This window comes from Leptinotarsa decemlineata, unplaced genomic scaffold (genome assembly GCF_025532065.1).
Source record: "Leptinotarsa decemlineata unplaced genomic scaffold, Ldec_3_MD MMD2_tig00000133_RagTag_RagTag, whole genome shotgun sequence".
NCBI classification, from domain to species: domain Eukaryota; kingdom Metazoa; phylum Arthropoda; class Insecta; order Coleoptera; family Chrysomelidae; genus Leptinotarsa; species Leptinotarsa decemlineata.
This window is the reverse complement of record NW_027412542.1, coordinates 2,008,787-2,032,142: the sequence shown is the minus strand read 5'-3', so window position 1 is coordinate 2,032,142 and position 23,356 is coordinate 2,008,787. Positions and strand designations below refer to the sequence as shown.

The window sequence follows — 23,356 nt, the reverse complement described above, 5'->3', positions numbered from 1 at the left end:
TTTGACCAAGGCGTAATAATGACCAGATTCAATGCCAGAACCACAGTTAACAATGATTGCATGAAGATTATAATAGTGGTCTGCTAGATTGAAGTGTTCATCTATTTCGAACTTTCGTTAAGAGTTTGGTATTTCCGTCAGAGGTTAAGTCATGTTTGATGATTGTCATGTGTTATTATAAGATTGACTGGTGGTCTCAGCTATACTTATAGTCTTGTAATAGTAGTGTAGTCAGTGAGTTTGGCGCATCTTTGGCAATACAGTTGATCATCACCCGTTGAAAGCTCTACTGATGATTCAACAATAAGCTTTCCACGGACCGGTTATCAGTTAAATTAGGAAATGCTAGTTGAAGTTCCAGAAAGCCATATTTACTACATTTACTACTACAAAGTAAACAAGTGAGGAATTTTCCAGTAAAGCTTCTAAAATTACAAGACGAGATATACTGTACGGAATCATTCAATCCAGAGCTGTCAGGAGTATTGATTGTGCCATTTTCCTGCTCAAAAAGAGTATGCAACAAGAACCCCAAGAATTCGGAACAATCCTCTTTGTGTCCTAACGAGTATCTAGTGGACTTCAAAGACTCCAGGAAATCGGTTGGCGAGAAAGATAGTACATTCTTGCGAAACTGCAACTGCACGAACAATTGCTTGACTTTGGTTCATTATTAAAACCTTGTTCTTGAAATTCCTCGTTATTAATAACACTCGTAAAATGCTATTCAAGTAGCAAGTGTTTTTCAAATTTTCTAATCCGAATTTTTGTGTATGGCTCTTCGGATTCCTGAAAGAACTTTCCGTGCAAGTGGCCGTCGATGGATATCTCGCGAATATTTTCACCATCAACGCTGGTGTTCCCCAAAGATCCATATCATTTCCAATCCTCTTTTTATTGTATATCAACGATTTATTGAAAAAAAAAGTCCAATATATTGCTTTGCTGACGACAGCACACTTGTCTCGTCATTCCATTTGGATTCCAGGACATCGGCTGCGGAGGTACATTTTCACCGGCAGCAGGAGGTTGAATATCTTAATGAGGATCTAAAAGTGATTCGAATTGGGGTGAAAGTAACCAGGATCAATTCGATGCCACAAAAACGCATCGGTTTTTTCCAAGAAGATAAATGTCTCCAAACCGGATATAATAATGTCAGGGCAGACAGTTCAACTTTCTGCTTCGATAAGTTTGTTAGGGGTTAAAATGGAAACTAAAATGTTTTGGCACAATCATGTGGCTGAAATCGCAAAGGCTGCTTCTTGAAAGTTCGGAACACTGCACTGTTCCGAACGAGAAAACTATACATCAGCAACTTTTGATGCTTTATAAAGCTCAGATCAGACTTTCTTTGGAGTATTGTTCTCATGTATAGAGCTCTGCCCCTAAACATACCCCGAAGTTGCTGGATTCCATCCAGAAAAGAGCCATCCGCCTGATTGTAGACGCGAACATCACGTGCAACCTTGATAGTCTGGAACATCGAAGAAAGGTTGGAGATTTGTCTTTCTTCTATAGATACTTTCACGGGTAGTGTTCAAGTGACTTGGCATATTTGATCCCACCAAGACCGGTAATATGCGTTATACGCGACGGACTATGGGTGCTCATCGTTTTGAGGTTCAACTCAGTACACCTCCAACTTCACTGTTTAAGAACTCTTCCATCTGTAGAACTGCGTTTATGTGGAATAAATCCAATCCAATGTGAATCGCTAATTTCGCACAGGCACCGCTCTTAGAGCGCCTTAAAGATTTTTCTATAGTGCTTGTGTTTTTTCCTTCAAAAACCACTTTTCTTTATCCCGCTGAAAGATTACATTTTGATTCCGAGGAAAGAACAAACCACGTACACTTGCTTTGAAAGTTTATAACAACATTGACATTTCAAGGTTAGTTTTTAAATCGTACACCATATTAAAATATTACCTACATAAATGGTATTTTCATATTTATAAAATCATGTTTGTTCTTGAGACGAAAGTCTGATGGATAAACACCAAAGAAAGCAATAATTTTGTCTGAAGAAGAAGTAACTAAGTTTTTGTTGGAGCTGCCTCCAACAAAGATCATATATGGTCTTAACGGCCGCCGGCTCATAAAAAATTTCAACGAGCTGAGGCTGTTAACATTAAATTCTCAATTGTCATCTTTATATCGTTAATTCGAAAGAACAATATGGGATTACGAAAAATTTGTAACATCGTTTGTTCGAATGTGATTAACAATGTTTCTTGGTGAATGTCACACATGTCACTGGTGCTGACTTTCACTGTCTAAAATTGTGTTACCAGAAGAAAAGTTTAAAAATGTTCATAGAATTTGATAGAGCAGTTTTAAATTTTTTTCGGATACGGTTTGCTACGTATGTATGCTGACTTAGTTATATCAGAATTACAGAGAATCCATGTTTGAAGAAGTTGATAAATCCATCGCCATTTTCAATAAGCTATATCGATGACTTATTCAACAGACAAACAAGCTACAAGTTTTGAAGTTTTCCATAGTTTCCATCCGATATGAATTGATCGGGATCTACATTTCTTATTAATATTTCGTGCATTGATTTTCCTTAATATAGATGCAAGAGTAAATTGATTTCATAAGCCTTGATCTGAGCATCAGTTTTTATGTTTCTGTAATACATGAACAAATCTTATCACAGTTAGTACATGATGGCTATAATGAATAATCGACGGATATGATGAATACGTATGAAAAATTAAGAAAATAGATTACGAACCCCAAGTACAATTCTAATCATATCTGATTATTATGATAACACTGATTTGGAAGTAAAAATAGTTCCACCTTAATTTCATATCAGAATTGAACTTCGTTCATCAAACATTTACCAATTTTTAAATATTTATTTATCCTACACTACCGATCAATTATTTTAACAACCAATTCGAGGGAATTTGTTCATATATTGCGAAATGGAATTATGACTCCAATTGGAATAAATCAATAAAATCTATAGACCAGATCACAACCAATAAAAAATAATCATTCTCGAGGTTACATGAAGAAGAGATAATGCAAGAAATTTTTTTGAAATGAAAACATATACACACGTTTCTCCAAGTATATGATACCAGCAGCTTGTCCAGTACATGAGGCATTAGCCCATATCTCTGCTTTTTACTATTTGTGGCTCTCTTATAGTGCGTAGATACAAGTGTTTGAATCAGTTCGATGAGAGATGCGTACATCAAGAAAATAGATACTTCGAATGAGAATTCGACCCATTTACGTCTTCCGATGTTCCTACACGTGACTTGTTGGAAACACAGCTACCTCTTTGGCTAATACCACGATGGTTTTATCCAATCCTCGAAGCAGTTCTGATATGCATTTTTTGATATGACCTCATACCTCAATCGTCGAACAACGCTATTCTTACATGGGTCTCTTCAATCTTGATGATGGGAAAAGTCGCAGAGGGACAAATCTTATGAAAACGGTGGCTGAGGAATCAAAAAATGTCGAACAACAACGACGAATGAGCAAGTGCATTATCATGTTGCAAAAGCTATGAATTGTTTTTCCACAATACCGGACGTTTTCTTCGAATTGCTTTTCGCAAGAGGCGTATAACTTCAAGATAATACTCTTCATGGACCGTACGACTATGTGGCACAAACTCCTGATGCACTACTCCAGGGTTTTCGAAGAAGAAAATAGTGAGCAAAACCATAACATTTGATCAAACTTAGCGTGCTTTTTTTGTCTTGACTGTCCTGGGCCCTTCCATTGGGACGACTGGACTTTGGTTTCGATGAGCATAAACTCATGATTCGTCATCGGTTATGACCCTTTCAAGCAGATCTAGATCGCCGTTGACGTGATTCAACAGTTCCTGAACGATACTCAAACGACGGTTGTTTTTTGGTCAAAATTCAGCAATTTTGGAACGAACTTGTCTGATAGTGATTCTACGATTCTCCATAACAATTTTTTCCACTGCTCCAACCTTTTCATGGGTTGTAGACGGTTTTACCACTTGTAAACATCCTTCTGACTCAGATTACAATCACCGTATGCCACTGTGAACATTTCAAGTGTTTTTGAGCACTTGATTTCATTTTTCACACAAAATTTCATGCAAATTTTCTATCCATTTTTTTCGATAACTCAAAATCGACTAACACGTGAAACACTTCTAACTCGTATGCCTTTCACCAACAAACTTAATATTGTAAACAGCTGAAACTATGAACATATATTCGAGACGAGTGTATCAATATAAAAAAGTGAAAGGATTGCTAATCTAATATATTTAGCCCGCAAAATTTTAACATTCATCTTATTTTTTTGAACAGACACGAATATTATGTGATCCTATTTCAATACAATCATGCATGTTATTATTTTGGACTCAAACTACACTAAAAGTGTAGTTTGAGTCCAAAATAATGAGTATTTCAGGGCCATATCGGGCTTTTCTCCCTTCAAGTCACCAGGACCTGACGGTATAAGACCAGCCCTACTTCAATGGGGACTGGATATTCTTATGCCGCACCTGGTTGGAATATTCAGAGCCTCTCTAGGTCTGAAGTATATTCCCAGTAAGTGGAGAGAAGTACAAGTAGTATTTATACCCAAACCAGGTAGGATGGACTACACATTACCAAAAACATTCCGACCAATTAGTCTCACATCATTCTTCCTAAAAACTATGGAGAGGCTATGTGAGCGGTACATAAGAAGTACTAGTTCACAACCCACTTCATCCAAATCGGCATGCATATACTCCGGGAAGGTCTACTGATTCGGCCCTTCACCATGTGGTTAGCAGAATCGAGAGAGAATTGGACGACAAAGACTCCACCCTGGGTATATTCATAGATATCGTGAAAGCATTTGATAAAACAACCTTTCCAACAATTACCCAGCAACTAAACTCCAGGAATGTACCCCTGGTAGTAGGAGAATTGATACTCAAGATGCTCTCTAGTAGAGCAATAAGTATCAATGTAGAAGACATCAAAGTGGGAGAACTGGTCATGGGGGGATGTCCACAGAGAGGGGTCTTATCACCCCTTCTCTGGAACATATGGCATCTACACAATTACATATGCAGGTGACATGATTATCTTGTGACAGAGTGCGACAGAGTGCAGTATGGGCTCAACTTAATATAAATATGGTGTAAGGAACACTCACTGTCGATCAATCCCAAGAAGACTGAGATGTTCATTTTTACCAGGAAAAGAAGTTTATTGGGCTTAAAACCTCCTGCAATCTTCAAAATCAAACTAAACTTCTCTGAAGAGGTGAAATACTCTGGTAGTATCCTCGACAGGAAGCTAACATGAAAGTCTCACCTACAGAACAGAGCAAAAAAAGCAAATGTGGCTTATGAGCAATGTTGGAGGACAGTGGGATGCACATGGGGTGTGTTATCCCTTGTGGTCACCTGGATCTACACTGCAATAATAAGACCTATGGCTTGTTTGAACATCACAGGAGCCATGAGAACAACTCCAACCGCCGCAATGGACTTAATTACGGGTCTGACCCTTCTGGACCTGTGTGTTGAGGAGGTTGCGTTAATGGCCATATTACGATTGCGCACGCCTGGTGTGAACCTCGAAGTAGAAATCAGTCAATTGAGGCTGACTCAATTAGCATGAAGCGCTTACTGCTCAACCTTTGCTGCAGGCAACCAGTGATGCAATTGAACCCAGTTTTGTGTTTAATGAACCCTACAAAATACAAATAAAACAGAACATAGAGTCTCAGGCTCAAGATGTGGAGTGTACTCCAGATAGCTAAGTCTTAGAATTGAGTGGGGAATGGGAAAAAATTCCAGCGTGGTCCAAGCAGAACTGGCTGGTATCTCAATCGCCACAAAAGAAATAAACAGGAAAACATAACTGTCTGCACTGACAGCAGACAAGCCCTATTAGCCTTGAACAGACAACGGGTTACCTCGGGCTAGTACTAGAGTGCCACCAAGATTTAGCCAAAGCCTCGGTAGATAATAACATTATCCTGAGGTGGGTTAAAGGGCACGACAGGAGTAAAGGTAATTGCATTACCGACTCTTCAGCCAAGGAAGCGGCTGCATTAAAAATTTGGGACTCAGTGGCGCCTACGGCCTGATGACAATTGTGGAACTGGCCAAATGTTACACCCATGCTCAATCCCTAAAGAGATGGGATGGAATCAAAGGATGCAATCTTGCCAGGATCACCCTTGGCGACCCTGGGAAACTGGCGATGACCAGGAGAAATCTACGCATAACAGTAGTATTTCAGACTGGTCATTGTCAACTAAGGAAACAGCTCCATAATATGTGGCTAGTGGATACACCCCTATACAGGATGTATGAACAGAAAGATGAGACTGTCAGGCATGTTCTATGCAAGAGCCCGGAGTTTTCGACAATAAGAAAGTGTGTGTTCGGCGAGTCTTGCCGATATAAAGGAGATGTCTTCCAGTGACCTGACCATTTTCCAGGAAAGGACATGATGGACGATGACCTAGGAGGAAAACTCCTCGGGAGAATGTACAATGGGTCACATGTGGCCTAAGTGCTGGGGGCTCACACCCACCCTCCCTACTCTACAGATACAGATATTATTATGTCATTATCAGTCCTTCCACGTTCCACTTGGTCAAAGCTGAATCGAATACGGACAGGACAGGATAAATGTGCCGACACCTTACACCAATGGGGGGGGGGCTCGCCGACAGATCACAATGCGATTGTGGATTACCGAAACAAACAATCCGCCATATCGTTTCAGACTGCCCAAACCGTGCTTATGGCGGAAACCTACAGGACTTCGTAGAATGCTCCCAAGATGCAATAGAATGGCTGTGCAATTTGGACATTTTCATTTTTACTTATAGTTTCTTTTCGTCGTATTGTAAACAATCCATATACTAAGTAAATAAATGAATAAATTATTGATGTGGACGAAAGGAGAATGATTTAGATAAAATTACAGAATTTCTTATGGAAATAAGAAGTGAAAAGAATGGACTGATGCTAAAACAGCAATAGTTGAGGCCTTACAAAAAACTATTTGTTGAGTAAATATCGTTATATTCCGTATAAAAAGATCAGTTTTTGGCCAACTGATAGCTACAAAGGCTCGTTACATCTTCTCACATCTTTTTTATGACACCCATTCCAACATACATTCTTCCTGGGATTTGTACAGATCTACTGTACTGAAATTGGGTTGTCCATGAATTGCTTGCCTCCTGTAATCCAGTGCCATACATTAATTGAATGAAACATGACAACTACTCAGTCACAATACTTCAATTCAATTTTTGAGAATCTCATACGATAATCACCTGGAATATTTACAAGAAACTCCATATCAATTGGGAACCATCTTATGAAAGTGGATGTTTATAATATACCGATAACTATTTTGAACCATTTCATGTATTCATTAAAAAACCGGGGGGATAATACCTCAAAATACGTGAAATGTACTTGCACTCAAACATTTATAAAATCAACTGATTGTCTCCTCAGGAATATGTTTTGAGAGTCACAGAATATTTAGGTGTTTTTCAGTCGCTCAACTCATGACTCAAATTTCAATAATTCAACCACTGACCTCTGACATTATATTCTGAGTTACCTTCATTGAGAAATTTTTTCTTGTACTTTTCTTCAACTGTTTCATTTGTTATAATTGTTTGTTGTAGTTGTAATTTCAAAGCCAATTTATCATTTGTTTGTCAAGTATTTTGTTTGCAGTTGCAGAATTATAACTACTTGCAGATTATAAATTGCAATTTTGACAGATATTGATGATAGCAGAACAATGGTACTGCGAATTGAAAATGGAGAGCTTTCCACTTGACCTATATAACTATCACGTAACGAAAATTGTTATAAATATGTGATGAAAAGCACTAATCGTAGTATCAGGCCCGCTTTCTGTACTGTACGCAAAATGGTTTCTCTGAAATTCTTGGCAGTTGCTTGTGTCCTCCTGGTTGCCCAGGTGAGTTTTTGTTTATGATGAACCCTTTTTATTGATTGATACATTCCTTTATGAGAGTGTGTGGGAAAATAATATTCACATATAAATTCGAGCAGTTGTCTTCAATTTCCCGAGTATTTTCTGCATCTGAAAATTTTTTGTCCATTCTATTTTGTTATTTTATTTAATATTCTATTCAACTCTCCTCCGATTCTCAGTCACCTACTAATAATGTCAGTCTCTTGTATTTGGTTTATGATTTTGACGAGCCGATATTCAATAAAAATGATGAGGATTCGTCATTCACCATAACTTCAACTGAGAAGGGAAAATAGATGGATATTGTTATGTCCTGAGACAGATTCTTCCACATAAACTATAACAACTTGAGTAAATATTTTAGATATAGTTGTACAAAAGTATATTACATGAAACGAATAATTCATTAAGCACTGAAATTGATTGAATGTGAATATAATGAAATTTTATTGCATTTCAAATTGATGTTTTTCTGTATTTTTTGCAAAAGTTTCGATTTATTGAGATTATGGACAGATTATGGACAGATATTCGACACTAAGAAAATAGTTGACTATCACAAACTCAAAATATTAACGAAATGTGAAAAGTGTTACAACTTCTATACAACCGAGGACGTAGAATCAGCAACTGATCTATTCAGAAAAAAAAATAAAAGAAATATTGAATGCTAGTACGAAAGAGGTGACAAATAAAATACAAAAAACGAGAAAACCTTGGATAACCTCAGCTCTAGTAAACTCTGTCGCCAGAAGGAATATGTTATTCAATCAATGGTAACTTGATAAAGAAAATCATTCTCTATTGAGACAATTCAAAACGTATAGAAATGAATTGAATACATTGTTGAAGAAATCTAAGGCTGATTATTATAAGAAAGAGATCGATAAAAACAAAAACAGTGCAAAACTACTATGGAAAACAGTAAATGCTGCTTGCTCTACTAAACCATCCAAAAGCACGGAAGTAACAGAAATTGGAAATGGGGAAAACAAAACCACAACTAACCCTATAGAGATTGCGGAAATTTTTTAGAGCATTATACTAAAATTGCTGGGGACCTAGTGCTCAAAATAGAAACTCCTCGGAATTATAAAGAGCTCAGAAATGTTAACCAAAGCTCAATATATTTAACAGAAGCAAATATAGATGAAGTTGAAGAAATAATTAACAACTTAAAAAAACACAAAGCAACAGAAATAGATGAAATATCAGTGGAAGTTCTGCAGCATATTGAAGAATATATTAGAGCCACTAACACTGCTCATCAATAAAATACTAACGACAGGATATTGGCCTAAATCTTTAGAGACGACAGTTATTAAACCCATTTTTAAAAACAGGGAAAAATTTAAATGCATAAATTATAAACCGATCCGTCTAATCACTGGTATAACTAAAATTCTAGAATATATTTTGAAGGTTAACAGATTTTTTTGAAAAATATAATATCCTCTCATCTAGACAGTTTGGATTTAGAGAGGCCAGGATGCGATAAAGGAATTAACTACACAAGTTTATAAATCCTTTGATAGTAGTAAACCGTGCCTCTGCATATTCGTTGATGTGGCCAAGGCGTTCGATACTGTCAGTCATAATAAACTCCTGAACACTCTAGAAGATTTAGGTATTCGTGGAACGTGTTCAACTCTCATCAAAAGTTACTTGAGTGAGAGAAAGCAGTGTGTCAAAGTAGGTAATACTTTAAGTAAATATGAAGTGATGAAGTTTGGGGTACCTCAAGGCACCATACTTGGTCCAATTCTTTTCACAGTATATCTTAATAATCTGTTTAATCTCCACACTGATGGGACAATTATAAGCTATGCAGACGACACAGCAGTTACTGGCTCAATTTCAAACTATTAACTATAAATTTTTCTAAAACAAAATATTTAGCCTTTTCAATGAATAACAAAAACTTACCAAATCACACAAGCTACAGAAATAGAGTAACTCAGTGTAATGAAAGACAATCATCTAAAATAAAACTTACACATTAGAAGTTAGAAAAATTAGAAGCCTATTGTCTAAATTCAAATATTAAAGAAACATTTTTGAAGAAAAACATCTCTTGATGTCATATTGCGCATTAGTGGAATCCCAACTGAGATATGGCATAATAGCTTGGGGAAGGGCATATAATAACATTATAAAGAATGTTGAATTAATTCAAAAATGGATTTTGAAAATAATATTCAGAAAACCAATTACGCACCCATCAGATGACCTCTACAAGCTTGACAATATATTAGATGTAAAACAAATATTTCATTTGACACTTGCTGTTGACCAGAAAAAAATTGGAGCAAAATATTTCTAGATTATTCCTACTCCACAAGGTCAAAAAACTTCACCATTTCAGTTCCACATGTGACTAAAACTATAGCCCAGAGATCTAGCATGTTTTTTGAACCAAAGATATACAACGATCTACCAAATGAAATGAAACAACTAAACTCATTATATCTGTTCAAGAAGAAGCTGGAATTTTGGCTGACTTCAAGATCAAGAATTTTAACACATCGATTAGTCGATATAAAAAATACACACTATGATTAATATTAAGTTAGGGCTATTTAAAATAATTTCTTTCACTCACTCGTTCTGTCAGATTTTTCTGTGGAAATGTGAGGCATGCCATTATCATATCAACACAAGTTATACTTTCCTGATTTTGATGATCGCGCTTGCCCCATATTTCATGATCAATTTATGACGTAAATATAACGTTTGAAACGATTCATTTGTACCAATTAACCTTACTTCACAACAAATTAAAGTTACAATTCGTATATTCTGCTGAATACTCTCAATTTCATCGTTATGATGACCTGAATAGTAATTTTATTTTTATGAAATTTTTGGTATTATTATTTAGTATTATTTCCTTGGAAAAAAATTATATTGTTCACACTTTTCTTAAGCCATTTTTGTTCCAACTTTCGTCTAGTGCTCTTTTTATAATTAAGCTATATCTGAAACTTTCAAGCTAGTTGAAAACACATTCTTCTGGTTAACCTATGATCTCATGTTTACCCTTGTTTTCTTTTCCATTAATTCGACTGTATTACATTTGGTTCGTCAACATCACACCATAATAATATGTCACCACACACAAGCTGATAATATCAGCTTCGATGGATTTTTTCTTCATTCTAAGCCTCAATAAACTCAATAAACGAAGATTTTTTGCTGTATATAATATCAATTCGAATAATATGAACTCCAACCTATTCAGTGAATAATAATTTTAATTGAGTTCAGGTAAAAACTAATTGAAATGTGAATATCGTAGAGGGAAATTTCAACAACTCATTAAATGAACTTGTAATAAACTAATTAACAATTTCCACATTAAAAATCAGATTCAGAAGAAAATGGATTCACTTTTATGTGACCAATAAGTTTCATTTTTACAATTGTCGAATCCACTGATTTTGAAGCTGATGACTTCATAGTCATGATTGAACTCGTGTTCCTCTATCGAAAGATGATTTGCAAATGTGGAATTGGTCTTCACATTAGAAAAACTACTCCTATGTTCTTTTATTCTTCATAAAAAGGTTCTCCCCGTTTGGCCGGTGTTTGGTCAACTTATCCTGATCTATTCGACACTGTTTTGCTTTTATGTTTTTAATAAATTTGCCTCAATTATTTTTTGTTGGTAAGCCATGTCCAAAACAGGATATCCGTACGAGATAGTTCGTGGATAATTGCATTCATGATTATTATTAATATTAGTAATAGTAACGTCTACAAAATCTATTGAAGCATTCACCATTATTTCAGTGGTGAATTCAACTGATGGGTGAATGGAATTAACAAATTCGACAAACTTGCTCAACTGCCTACCTGTACCAGAAAAACATCAGTAAATCCACTAAAATATCATATAGGTTGTTCATACAGTCTGTCATATAATAATAAATAATAATAATGATAAAACGTCTTTATTGACCTGAAGTAGGAACATACAGAATATACAAAAAATATTGAGGTGAATGGACGGAGTGTCAGCAAAGCTGTTTTTAAACTCAACCTTGAAGAAAAAAAATTGAAATGAATAAAAGAAAATTAGGTACATACATACAGTTTCAAAAAATGATTATTCTTCAGTCACCAAATCTTTCGTGTAAACGCATGAGTCACGGTCAGCATGAGGAAAGTGAACTACTCAAATAAATGCTCTTCGAGTCTTTTTTTTCAATTTTTTCAACGTTTATGATCTGTATTCACTGGGCAGGAGATTGTAGAGCGAGTAAAAACAGGAGACCTGTGTTCAGGAATGACCAGCCTGACCAACGTGTAGGATCTGAATTCACTGGCAGGGGATTATAGAATTTATTGGTGACATGTGGTCATATTTTTGAACGCCAGAAGAAAAACGAAGGCAACTGTTTTGGATTCGTTGAAGACGAAGGGAATCAGATTGAAGGGTCATAAATGCTATCGCAATGTGAAACTTTCGAAATGATTAGCGCCTGACATAATTTCAGTTTGAATGGTTTGGTGAGTAAGTTTCTATTTGGAAACAGTTGCCTTAAGATGTCGTAAGACGTTTGACTCAAATGGCTAACGTGTTTTGCAAACCGCAGTTCATAATCAAACCACAGGCCTAAGTTCTTTGCTTCAGTTACGAAAGGCAAAACGTCACCATTTATATGAATATGAAGACTATTTTTAGCTTTATCTCGCAATCTTTTTGGTCCAAAGATCATTACTACCGACATTTTGGAGTTTAACTTCAATTTATGAGCTGATGAAATATCAAAGATGGTCTGTAGATCACGATCAATGAGGTTTTGAGCGGCATCAATAACAGGGAATTGAAAAAAAAAGTACAGTTGAGTATCATCTGCGTAATGAGAAATATTTCATTTTTCTACCGACTGATGGATAACACAAATATAAAAGCTGAATACTAAAGGATTAAGGATGGATCCTTGAGGAACACTTTCAGTTACGGGCAGAGTCTCTGAGCTGATATTGTTCACCAAAACTCTTTGAGTTCGGTTCGATAAGTAATTTCTAACCAGAGACAGCGCATTTGAAGAAAAACCGAAGAAGCTGAGTTTATCGCTCAGAATGTCAAAGTCAAGAGTGTCGAAGGCTTTACTGTAGTCCAGAAGTATCAAACAAGTTAATTTACTTTCATCGACAGCTTTGAAAAGGTCCTCGGTGATGGAAAGTAAAGCTGCGGTTGTGCTGTGTTGAGGTCTGAAACCGGACTGCACGGGTATGATGATTTGGTGATCATTTATGAAGCTGCAAATTTGGTCCTTCATGATCATCTCAACAACTTTTGAAAGACAAGGTAGGATGGTGATAGGCCTCAGGTCAGAGAAATCCAAAGGAGACTTGCACTTAGCTAAAGGAATAATCACACCGTTCTTCCAACAACTTGGGAAAACACCCTCAGTTATAATGGCATTAGCATATATAATGCATATTTGCAAACTCAGAAGTCTCATTATAGACTATGCTTTTCTCAGTAATATAAACTTGAATTATTTCACTCCAGATTGAATGGTATGACTCTTTCCTCTTAAAAACCAATTGGAAATCCCCACGGACGGCAATGATAAAAATAAAAATGTGTCTGATGAAAGTTTGGTTGGGTAACAGGATCAATTTTGTCTATTTTAAAAACCATCAGACATATCTATTAGATACATACCAAAAAAAATGAAAAACATTGCAACAACCTACAACCGAATTCATGTCTTGTATGTCTGATGGTTTTTAAAATGGTAATATTATTATTATTTCAAAAAAATTGATCCTGTTACCCAATCAACATTCCTTCAGAGAAATCATTGGACCACGGAACTGGTTAATAAAAATGTATGTTGCACAGCAACAATTTTCGAATTGGACTCAAAAATAACCTCCGTAAATATCAGCATGTCATTAGAAAACACTCCGCTCTATTCCAAAATGCTGACTTCGAATTTATCCAACCCGCACGAACAAGATCGGGACAATGCTCTAACTCTAACGTAAACCACTGAATGAATATATCAATCGTTTTACAGGCCCAGGCGAGTCCCCAACCCCGACTGAATAATGTAGTTGTCGACCTTCTCAAGCGACTCACACTCAGGCTAGAAAAACGTTTCACAGAAATTCTCGACATAGCTAACAAACTGGTTACAGACGCCATTACAGACCCACAAAAATTCCAACAGGACATCATTCAACTTGCAAGCTCTCGTCTTGATAGCCTTTTAGAGCGTTTTAACGCAAGATTGGACAATGTCAAGAAGGGTAAGTTTCAAAAACAATCTCTAACTCTCGGTAATAGTATCTCAGGGACATAGTCTGATACCGTTCATCTCTGCGATTATAATATATAATTTCACAAATAATTGATTATATTTTTCTCATCTCACATTTACACTATTTACTGTGCTATACTATAATTTCGTTTTCATTCAAATGGAAAGAGAAATAATATATTGACTCAATAACTTAATATCTATGACACAGATTGTGTTCTGTATCTGTAGAGTATGGAGGGTGAGTGTAAGCCACATGTGACCCATTGTACATTCTCTCTAGGAGTTATCCTCCTAGGTCATCGTCCATCCTGTCCTTTCCAGAAAGGTGGACAGGTCATTAGGAGACATCTCCTTCATATCGACAGGTGTAGGCCAAGACTTGCCGAACACACACTCTCTTGTTGACGATAACTCCGGACACTCGCATTGGACATGCCTGACAGTTTCATCGCTCTGTTCGCACATCCTGCATAGAGGTGTGTCCACTAGCCCCATATTATGAAGGTGTTTCCTTAGTTGACAGTGGCTAGTTAGGAATCCTAGTGTTGAGCGTTGATTTTTCCTGGTCATCGGCAGATATTTCTATGGCGCCGTAGGTGCCACTGGTTCCTAAAACTTCCTGGCTAAAGAGTCGGCAATGCGATTAACTCAACTCCTGTCGTGCCCTTTAACTCACCTCAGGATAATGTTATTATCTACTGAGGCTTTGGCTAAATCTTGGTGGCACTCTAGTACTAGCCCTGAGGTTACACGTGTCTGTTCAGGGCTAATAGGGCTTGTCTGCTGTCAGTGCAGATTATTATATTTTCGACAGAAATTCCTGTCCTGGTTATTTTTTTCGTGGCGATACCAGCCAGTTCTGTTTGGATCACGCTGGTATTTTTTTCCATTCCCTACTTAATCCTTAGGCTTAGTGATCTGGAGTACACTCCATATCCTGAATCTTCTTTGGTTTTTGTGCCGTCTGTATATATACCTATTGCATTTATAGCATCTGACTCTGTGTTCTGTTTTATTTGTATTTTGTAGGGTTTATTAAACAGAAACCTGGGTTCAATTGCATCACTAGTTGCCTGCAGCAGAGGTTGCGCAGTAAGTGCTTCTCGCCATAGGCCCAGCCTCAATTGACCCATTCCTACTTCGAGGTTAACACCAGCCGTGCGCAATCGTACCATGGCCATTAACGCAACCTCCTCAACGTACAGGTCCAGAGGGTCCAGACCCGTAATTAATTACATTGCCGCGGTTGGTGTTGTTTTCATGGCTCCTGTGATGTTTAAACAAGTCATTCGCTCTATTTGATATAATTTTTGGATGGTCGTTGCTTGTAGAACTTTCGGTCCCCATGCAATCAACATAGGTCTTAGTATTGCAGTGTAGATCCAGGTGACCACAAGAGGTAAAAGACCCCATGCGCGTCCCGCTGTACTCCGACATTGCTCATAAGCCACATCACAGATTGTGTTGAAGTCGCCAGATTCGCAGGAGTCACAGGGAGAGGGAAGACCTGCGATAGACTGTAACTCTTCCCCTCCACCGACAGTGGCACACAGAATTTAATCATTCGGGTGACGGCAAAAACAAAAATACGAATAATTTCATATATTTACGGTAGCTTTCGAAATAAATGTGTTATTTTGATTGAATTTATGGGTAATTATGGATTCAGTTGAAATTCAAATATTGTTTACAGAAAATACTCATTGTAGCAGAAGAAAATGCAAACACTGAAAACAACATATTTCTGAGATATTTTATATTATCATACATATAAAGAATAAGGTTGAATTTAAGATGCTTTTTTTTCGGAAAGCAATGCTTATTTATGGCTTTTTGAAACATGATTTTATGTCCATTGAATTCTCGGAGCGATTTTGGAAAAAATATTTGTTTTTGAACCATTCTGAAGCGGTGGAAGTAGCAAAAAAGTACAGTGCACTTTTAATACAAACAGACAACTGAAAAGGATAAGTGAAAAATCGTGTGTTTAAACACAACCCAAAACCCATAAAACTTCATGAAGAGTATGCATCTTGACCTATGTATTTTAATTGGAGACTTCCTGAAAATGAAATATTCAGCTATAGACAGCGTTATGAAGGAATATGTTTAATTGTAGATAGATAAAAGTAGGTAGTCATGTGGTTAAACGAGATAAATATTCATTCTGATATGAGAATCGTTGCAATCATTCTATTCGAATTCCAGGTATATATTCAATAATGCACTCTTCAATTGTCTCTACTCTATTTTCCAGCTGGAGACAAAAATACCGCCAAACTCATCGACTGTATGGAGAGTGGCAGAAACCCAGGAAAAATCGCCGCCCTCAACTTCCTTGGTAGCGTTACAAAATGCGGAATCCCTCTGATGGAGCCATTGTTGAAATCCGTCGCTGACCTAGGACCTTATGTGCAAAACTTGAAATCCGATTTATTCAAGGCCGCGGACGGAATTCAGTATTGCGCCGGAAGTGACTCAGAACAAGTCCAATGCGCAATTGGGGTAAGTATCAACAGATTCCTGATTATATTTTTGTAAAAAAAATATAACTTTCGAATGGAATAAAAAAATCATTGAGATAAATCAATCAATTAGAAAAGACTTTTTGGCGGGAAATATAAAACATAATGTTAATGGAGGTAAAGCATATTTGTTTATGAATGTTTCAATGACTATATGACTGAAAAAATGTAGATGCAAAATTCAGCAACTGTCTTTCTGTGATACTGACAACACATCATTTGTTTGGTTATGAATCGTTTCATCAATTACAGAAAGCTGCAATATATTCTTGATCAGCTACTGACAGTACTCACTATTATAAGTTGATAGATGTAGACGTTACTGCGTGATAGGAAATCATAATGAAGAAAAGAGAAATGAAACTTTCTATGTTTCTTACCACTTTTATTTGTAATTAACGTTACTGCAGTTTCGTCCTATACGGACGAAAATAAACTCATTGTTGTCTCACAATAATAAAGTTCCATCGAAAATAATTGTAAAACAATATGATAGCGAAAAATATTACTAGAGTTCTATATTCCAACCCCAAATTGTTATTTTTAACACTTTGACACGTGTTTCAGTCAACTAGTGATCATCTTCAAGAGGAAGAATAATCTTCCTTTTGAAGACGATCACTTGGTGATCGAAACATGTTTCGAGGTGTTGAAAATACCGGTTTGGTGTTGGGATAGAACTCCTTGATGAAAAACCTACCTGTAACGCTCACTTGGAAAGCGTTTTACACAAAGTCAGACTCTCCCTATGGATATGTCGAAGGATTTGTGGTAAAACTTGTGGTTTAGGTCCCAAACAAATCCATTGGATTTATGTCATGATTTTCAGACCATTGATCACTTATGGTGCAATTACCTGGTGGCCGAAGGCTTTACAGAAAACGGTCCATGCCAAGCTCTCTTGTCTGGCCATCAGTGGTACCATCAGTACCACATCGTCAGCGGCCATGGAGTTTTGCACATTGCCAATTGCACAAATCAATTCAATGCAGTTTAACAGACTGTTGGTAGACACTGGAAGTTACAGCATTCTGGAAATGGAAAAGTGCAGAAAGTTGTTGGTTTACCGATTCTGGTGCAGGTGTTTTTAGTCACAGACTCAGGAACCCATGCGACTGTATTTCAAGCGGAAATTCACGCTCTCGAATTGTGTGCGGAGAGATTGGAAGGATCCAACCTCAACTCAAGTCAATAAAAATATTCTCGGACAGACAAGCAGCGTTGGCAGCTCTTGGTTTCTACCGTGCAACGTCTAAATCGACTCTTTTCGATAGGAAGACTTAACAAATTTTTTCTGGTGTGGATTCCTGGCCATAATGGCTAATGATTTCCTTGCAAGCAGCTTCATCGGGCTAGAACCAGTCATTGGAATCGCTTTAGGCTTTGCCAAACAAAGACTGAACATCTGGATGACAAGAATATGTATGGACCTCTGGCAGAATCTTCCAGGATTGGCTCACTCCAAGGCGTTTATTCATCCTCCGAAGCTTGATAAAAAACAGTTGGGATGGGCTACGATGTCTTTCTTACAGATCACTGTCATTTGATTCGTCATATGCAGAGACTGTGACTCTCTACTTTGTGCCTGCCCCGCTGGGGACCGAATCAGGTTTTTAGAGTTCGACAGAGCCGTACTTTTACCATCTGACCTGGAAGACCACTCACCATGCAAACTAATCGGCTCCTTTAAGAAGTTGGGTTTGTTTGGTCGAGTGTGAATAGGTGTGAGCCGTAATAAACACTTGCGGGTTGCGATGGAAGGTCGAATAGACCCATTCACTTTGGACCTAACCTAACCCCAAAGGTTTAAAATAGTGCATCACAAGTTTGATAGCAATTGAACCTGCTTCCCGATTGGAAAAATGAAAGAATAATGTAGATTTTTGACATGCAAGTGGAAGCGGTTTCGGATGGAGAAATAAAGTCATTATTCATCAAAACTTTTGTGCATCGATTGAGGCAGGTCAACTTGAAATATACTTTAGAGAAATATCATCAGTCGTTCGATTGGTATTCACTCTTGTGAAAATTATAAATAATGACAAAAATGTACAGGATGTATGGATCTGAAATGTACACATTTGAAATATTAAGGTTAGATGTGGGACGATTTTTTAAAAATATCCTACTCTTTGTAAAAAATATCATTTGTAATATGTGAATAATGACGTTTAGGGACAATAGATATCTATATTGAATAGAAATACTAGTGGCAAATTAAAATTTAATTTCTGTTAATTTAAAAATTCATTATATCTAAAACCCCAGACGTGATATTGTAGAAACAAATGGGAAAATATTCATGCGCTGGAATCATTTACCCAAGTGAAAGAAATAAAAAAAAATATTTTTTAGGTAACTCGGAAATTTTCAATAGTTTCATTTGATGATTTTTTTTAATTTTCATAGGTTCTCAAGAATTCCCTTAGCGTTGTCCTGCAAACACCACGTGAGGTCTTAGCGAAAATGGCTGATGCACTTTCCGAAGCTGTGAAATTTGTAAGAGCAGCTCATCCAACATGCGTCGTTTCCAATGTGCCGGCAGCTAAAGAAGAATTCATCAAAGTAGTCGACAGCGTTGCTTATTGCATAATTCACTAAAACCCACTCATCACTGAATACAATAATAAAGAGCAGTTTTAATAAGACGTTTATTTTTCAATTTGAAGAATCTCGGTATTCCATCCCTTTGAAGTACGAATTGATAAAGAGTGGCTTACTGTTTGTAAGGTAATTGGACATAAAATTACCAAAATTGAGTTGAGAAAATATATTTTTCAAAAACTTACGTATGACTTTGTAGTAAAACCAATAAGGTTCCCAATTCAGTGACTTCTCAAGTTTTTTTGCACTTCGGTAAAAACCAATTTTGCTTCAATTCCTGAGTCCGTGTTTCTCCACGGTGCAAATCCCTATCACCAAACAGTACGTATATCATATATCTTTTGTGAGATGCTGTCAAAACCATCTAAGAAATTTGTTGAACATTTTATATAAGTGGGAGAAGCAATGATGAAGCAATGTACTACACTCGAAACGAAAAGTATCCTTCATCCAGCAGTCATGATGTACGTTTTGTCAATCTTGCAATAAGAAATTGAAAACAAAAGGTTTGAGAACCAATTCTTCAAGAATTCATAAATCTGAGTCTCAACAACGTTTTCCCCTTTCATCCAAACCTGTGCACTGAGTCCGAATGTTGAATCCAAATCTGGTGCAATTTCTACCAAAACTAATAATGATAGAATTTCTCTATACAAATTCAATTCTCACATATTGAAGAGAATTCGAAAGAAACAAGAATATGTGCCGCAGAAGCTTTGAGCAAACCCATCGATTAATGAATTCAAAGCAATTCGTTAGATCACCGGGATTATTTGCTTTGTTTTGTTTTTCACCACCTAAAGAAAATCGAAAAAAGTATCTCACTTCACTCATCAATAATAACATTTCCAATGCCTGTTCAGAAAGGTTCATTCACAAACGAATTTCTGAAAATCTCTATTGAATTAAGTTTCGGATGCCGATCTCACTTCGGCTATCCGTATTTTGACTTCAACGGACAGTTTTGCAGATTTTGATGATCTCACATTAACTGAACTTCAAGCTCAACATCCTGCTGACGTCTGTCAAGAACCAATACCTGACACAAACAGTACTTTATTCCAAGTTGACGAAAAACAAATCTTAAGAGCGATCAGATTATTTCGCAAATGTTCCGCAGGGGGAATAGTCTACCTCAGATCTTCACATTTACAAGACTTGACATCATAAAGTTCTGGTTTTGTTTCGCCTACTGGACAAATTATCATGTATAGATGTTTCTGCTTTTTTAGGAAATTTATTTCTTCCTGTTCAATTTGGATTTGGAACTCCAGGGGATGCGAAGCAATTGAACATACATCTTATATTTTTGTTGAACTAGATTATAAAAACGGCTTCAACATGGTTCAAAGAAAAATCATTTTGCGAATAAGCTACAAAATTATTCCTAGCCTTTTTCCTTTCATCAACCGATGTTATCGAAATTCAACATTTTTAACTTTGAAAAAATACCATCCTATTTCAGAGAGGAGTTCAATAAGGCGATTCTCTAGGTCTTGCTCTTTTCTGCCTCACTTTCAATGAACTGACAATGCCTTTCAATACCAATTTCAATCATTGGTACCTAGACGATGTTTCAATTGGTGGTGAAATAAATATTGTCTTCCAGGAATTTCAAAAATTATTCACCTCTATAATGAAATTGGACTTGAATTAAATTTCGACAAATGTGAAATGTTTGCTCTTCTTCAGATGCTCACAAATCCATTCACGATAATTTATCCACAAAATCGCCCCCAAAGAACAATAGTCGTTATTGGGAGCTCCTCCTTCTGTAGAGTCTTCATCAGATTGCCTCATACAGAAAACAGAGTCTCTAATTCCATTGACATCTCGTCTCAACAGTCTTACTTCCCAAATAGCATATTTTCCCTCAAAATAATGTTTGCCAATCCCCAAATTATTGTATACCTTGAGATGCAGTCCCACTTAGATGTGCCAAAAAGAGTTGCAAGAATTCGATTTCACCTAACGCCAATCTTTACAAAAAATTACCAACAATAAATTTGAAGCTACTGTCCTAGTTAACTCTGTTGGTTTAGGTATTCAATCAGCCTCGTCCCTCTCACTGTCACCTGTTTTTCCTCTTATAATACCTCTCGTCATTCGTTGAACTCTATTTTATCAAAATCTTTGTCTGAAATATCTGATGCGTATTACTTGGATGATAAAAATAAATGGATATGCTTGTGAATTGCCAAGGATTCTAAATAATTAGGTTTGTAACGCTTTCTTGCATAGTGCAGAATTTCCGTATCTTTTAGATTCGGAAACTTGTGGTTGCATGCCAAGGAATGGTTTGAAAATGTCGAATCATTTTTTTCTAGTCCTGAAGGACCTTTCATGTTCAGCATATAGTTTTTGGAAATTTCGACCAGATTGTCCCACATAAAAACTATTATACTTCGGACACTCAAGCTTATAAACTCCAGATTTCTCCAACTTTGGCATTGAAAAGCAAATTAGATGCATGAAGCATGTGGTCTGAATGCCAATTCCACATTGTTTTTTCTGAAAAACCCGCAATAATTTCTGTTTTTTTCCAAAATATGTTAGAGTTACTCATTTCTTTATGTTATGTCTTTACATTTCTGTAAGTGAATTTGTTACGTAATTTATCTGCTTTGAACTGTACAAAAAAATAACTTTACCAAATGGTTACGTAAACAAGGTGAAGTAAAGGATTATGCTCACAGCTAGCCTAAACAGGGAGAGAGGGGTGAGTTTCTGAAATACTAGGTGTCACTTTAACGGGCGCCAATAGATTCAAATATTCAATCCTGACTCAAAATAAAGAAATTAGAGAAATTGAATCTATAAGATCTACTCTAAAAAGTAACCAATTGATAATGAACTTTGGCAGACTACGGTATCAATTTAATATAAATATATTATATACTGGCTTATCTATAAATATATAATGAATAAAACAAGATTTAAATTGGCTGGGGGAGGGGGGGGGTTTGTGCACTTAGAACACTCTCATGAGAGGGAAGAAGAGGAGTGGATGAGATCTGTATTGTAACCTAGTTCTTCGTCCAGTCCCCTATAAAGACATTACACAAAACTTACATAACTAATACTAATGACAGAAAACATTTAAACAATATTCGCTGAAAGAAGTTCCCAGTTGATGATTACTAAATGTAGATATTGGCCCGTGGAAGTTACGGAAAGCAAAATAAATGATCAAGAACAAATTCCGCTATGCGCTACTTAGCCAGATTTCTGGATTGTACGGAGCACTGCACTTCCTGGAACGGGTGTTTACTTTCCTTATTATATCCTTACGAGGCGACCATGAATATAACGGTATTGCGACCAGCGAATATATTCTCCTCCGAGTAATTTTTATTCCCTCGAGATGATTTCAATATATGGGGTTAAACGCCTAGAAAATCATATTTATGATTGTAGTGATTTTATTATAGAAATTTGAGCTGTATGAAATATAGGAAACCTATTCAACTTAGTGAAATTATAAGAACTCACCTCCGATTACCGATTCCCTAATAATCACGAGACGTTGACTTCCTTTTCCACCAAAAAAAGGACTGATATCTAAAATCCTCCGTAGAGACAAATCGACAGTTGATAATCTAAACCGACGAATTATTCAACCAAATATCACTGTCGAAAGGAACACTGATCAATTAAAACCGCCTAAAGCGTAAAATATACAATCGACAGAATTCAGCGTTCAAGACATTCGAGCCATTTTCTGAATTAAAAAAAAACTTTCCAATCCCTTTTTTGTACTCGATAGTTCCTATCGCTACAAACAAAAGGTTTCCTCGTTTCATCGATGATGGCAGCAGCTCTCGTATGTGATATGAAAGATAATTGAAATGTATTCCTGGTTGCTCACCTTTTAGGAGTTTTTCTAAAATTTTACGGATAACGTAAACAAATTTACTGCTTTGTTTTTTTACTAACTTCTG

The 23,356-nt window shown here is 36.5% G+C and overlaps 1 protein-coding gene and 1 long non-coding RNA gene across 2 annotated transcripts; one reads left to right on the top strand and one right to left on the bottom strand.

The window, feature by feature from the left end:
- The first annotated feature begins 7,825 nt into the window (after window positions 1-7,825).
- Window positions 7,826-19,459, top strand: LOC111506887 (uncharacterized). The gene is made up of 4 exons (XM_023162108.2): window positions 7,826-7,984; window positions 14,041-14,272; window positions 16,544-16,791; window positions 19,221-19,459. The coding sequence occupies exons 1-4, from the start codon at window positions 7,883-7,885 to the stop codon at window positions 19,410-19,412; spliced, it is 774 nt and encodes a 257-aa protein (XP_023017876.2). The 5' UTR covers window positions 7,826-7,882; the 3' UTR covers window positions 19,413-19,459.
- Window positions 19,328-23,131, bottom strand: LOC141481248 (uncharacterized). The gene is made up of 2 exons (XR_012464826.1): window positions 22,908-23,131; window positions 19,328-22,806 (listed from the first exon to the last, which is right to left on the bottom strand). It is a non-coding gene; the product is annotated as an uncharacterized lncRNA (long non-coding RNA).
- Window positions 23,132-23,356: the final 225 nt, after the last annotated feature.

Excerpts from the sequence above, each read along its gene's own strand:
- LOC111506887 (XM_023162108.2), top strand. The coding sequence starts at position 7,883 with ATGAAAAGCACTAATCGTAGTATCAGGCCCGCTTTCTGTACTGTACGC. Across the intron at positions 7,985-14,040 it reads GTGTCCTCCTGGTTGCCCAG|GCCCAGGCGAGTCCCCAACC; the intron begins GTGAGTTTTTGT and ends ATCGTTTTACAG. Across the intron at positions 14,273-16,543 it reads ATTGGACAATGTCAAGAAGG|CTGGAGACAAAAATACCGCC; the intron begins GTAAGTTTCAAA and ends TCTATTTTCCAG.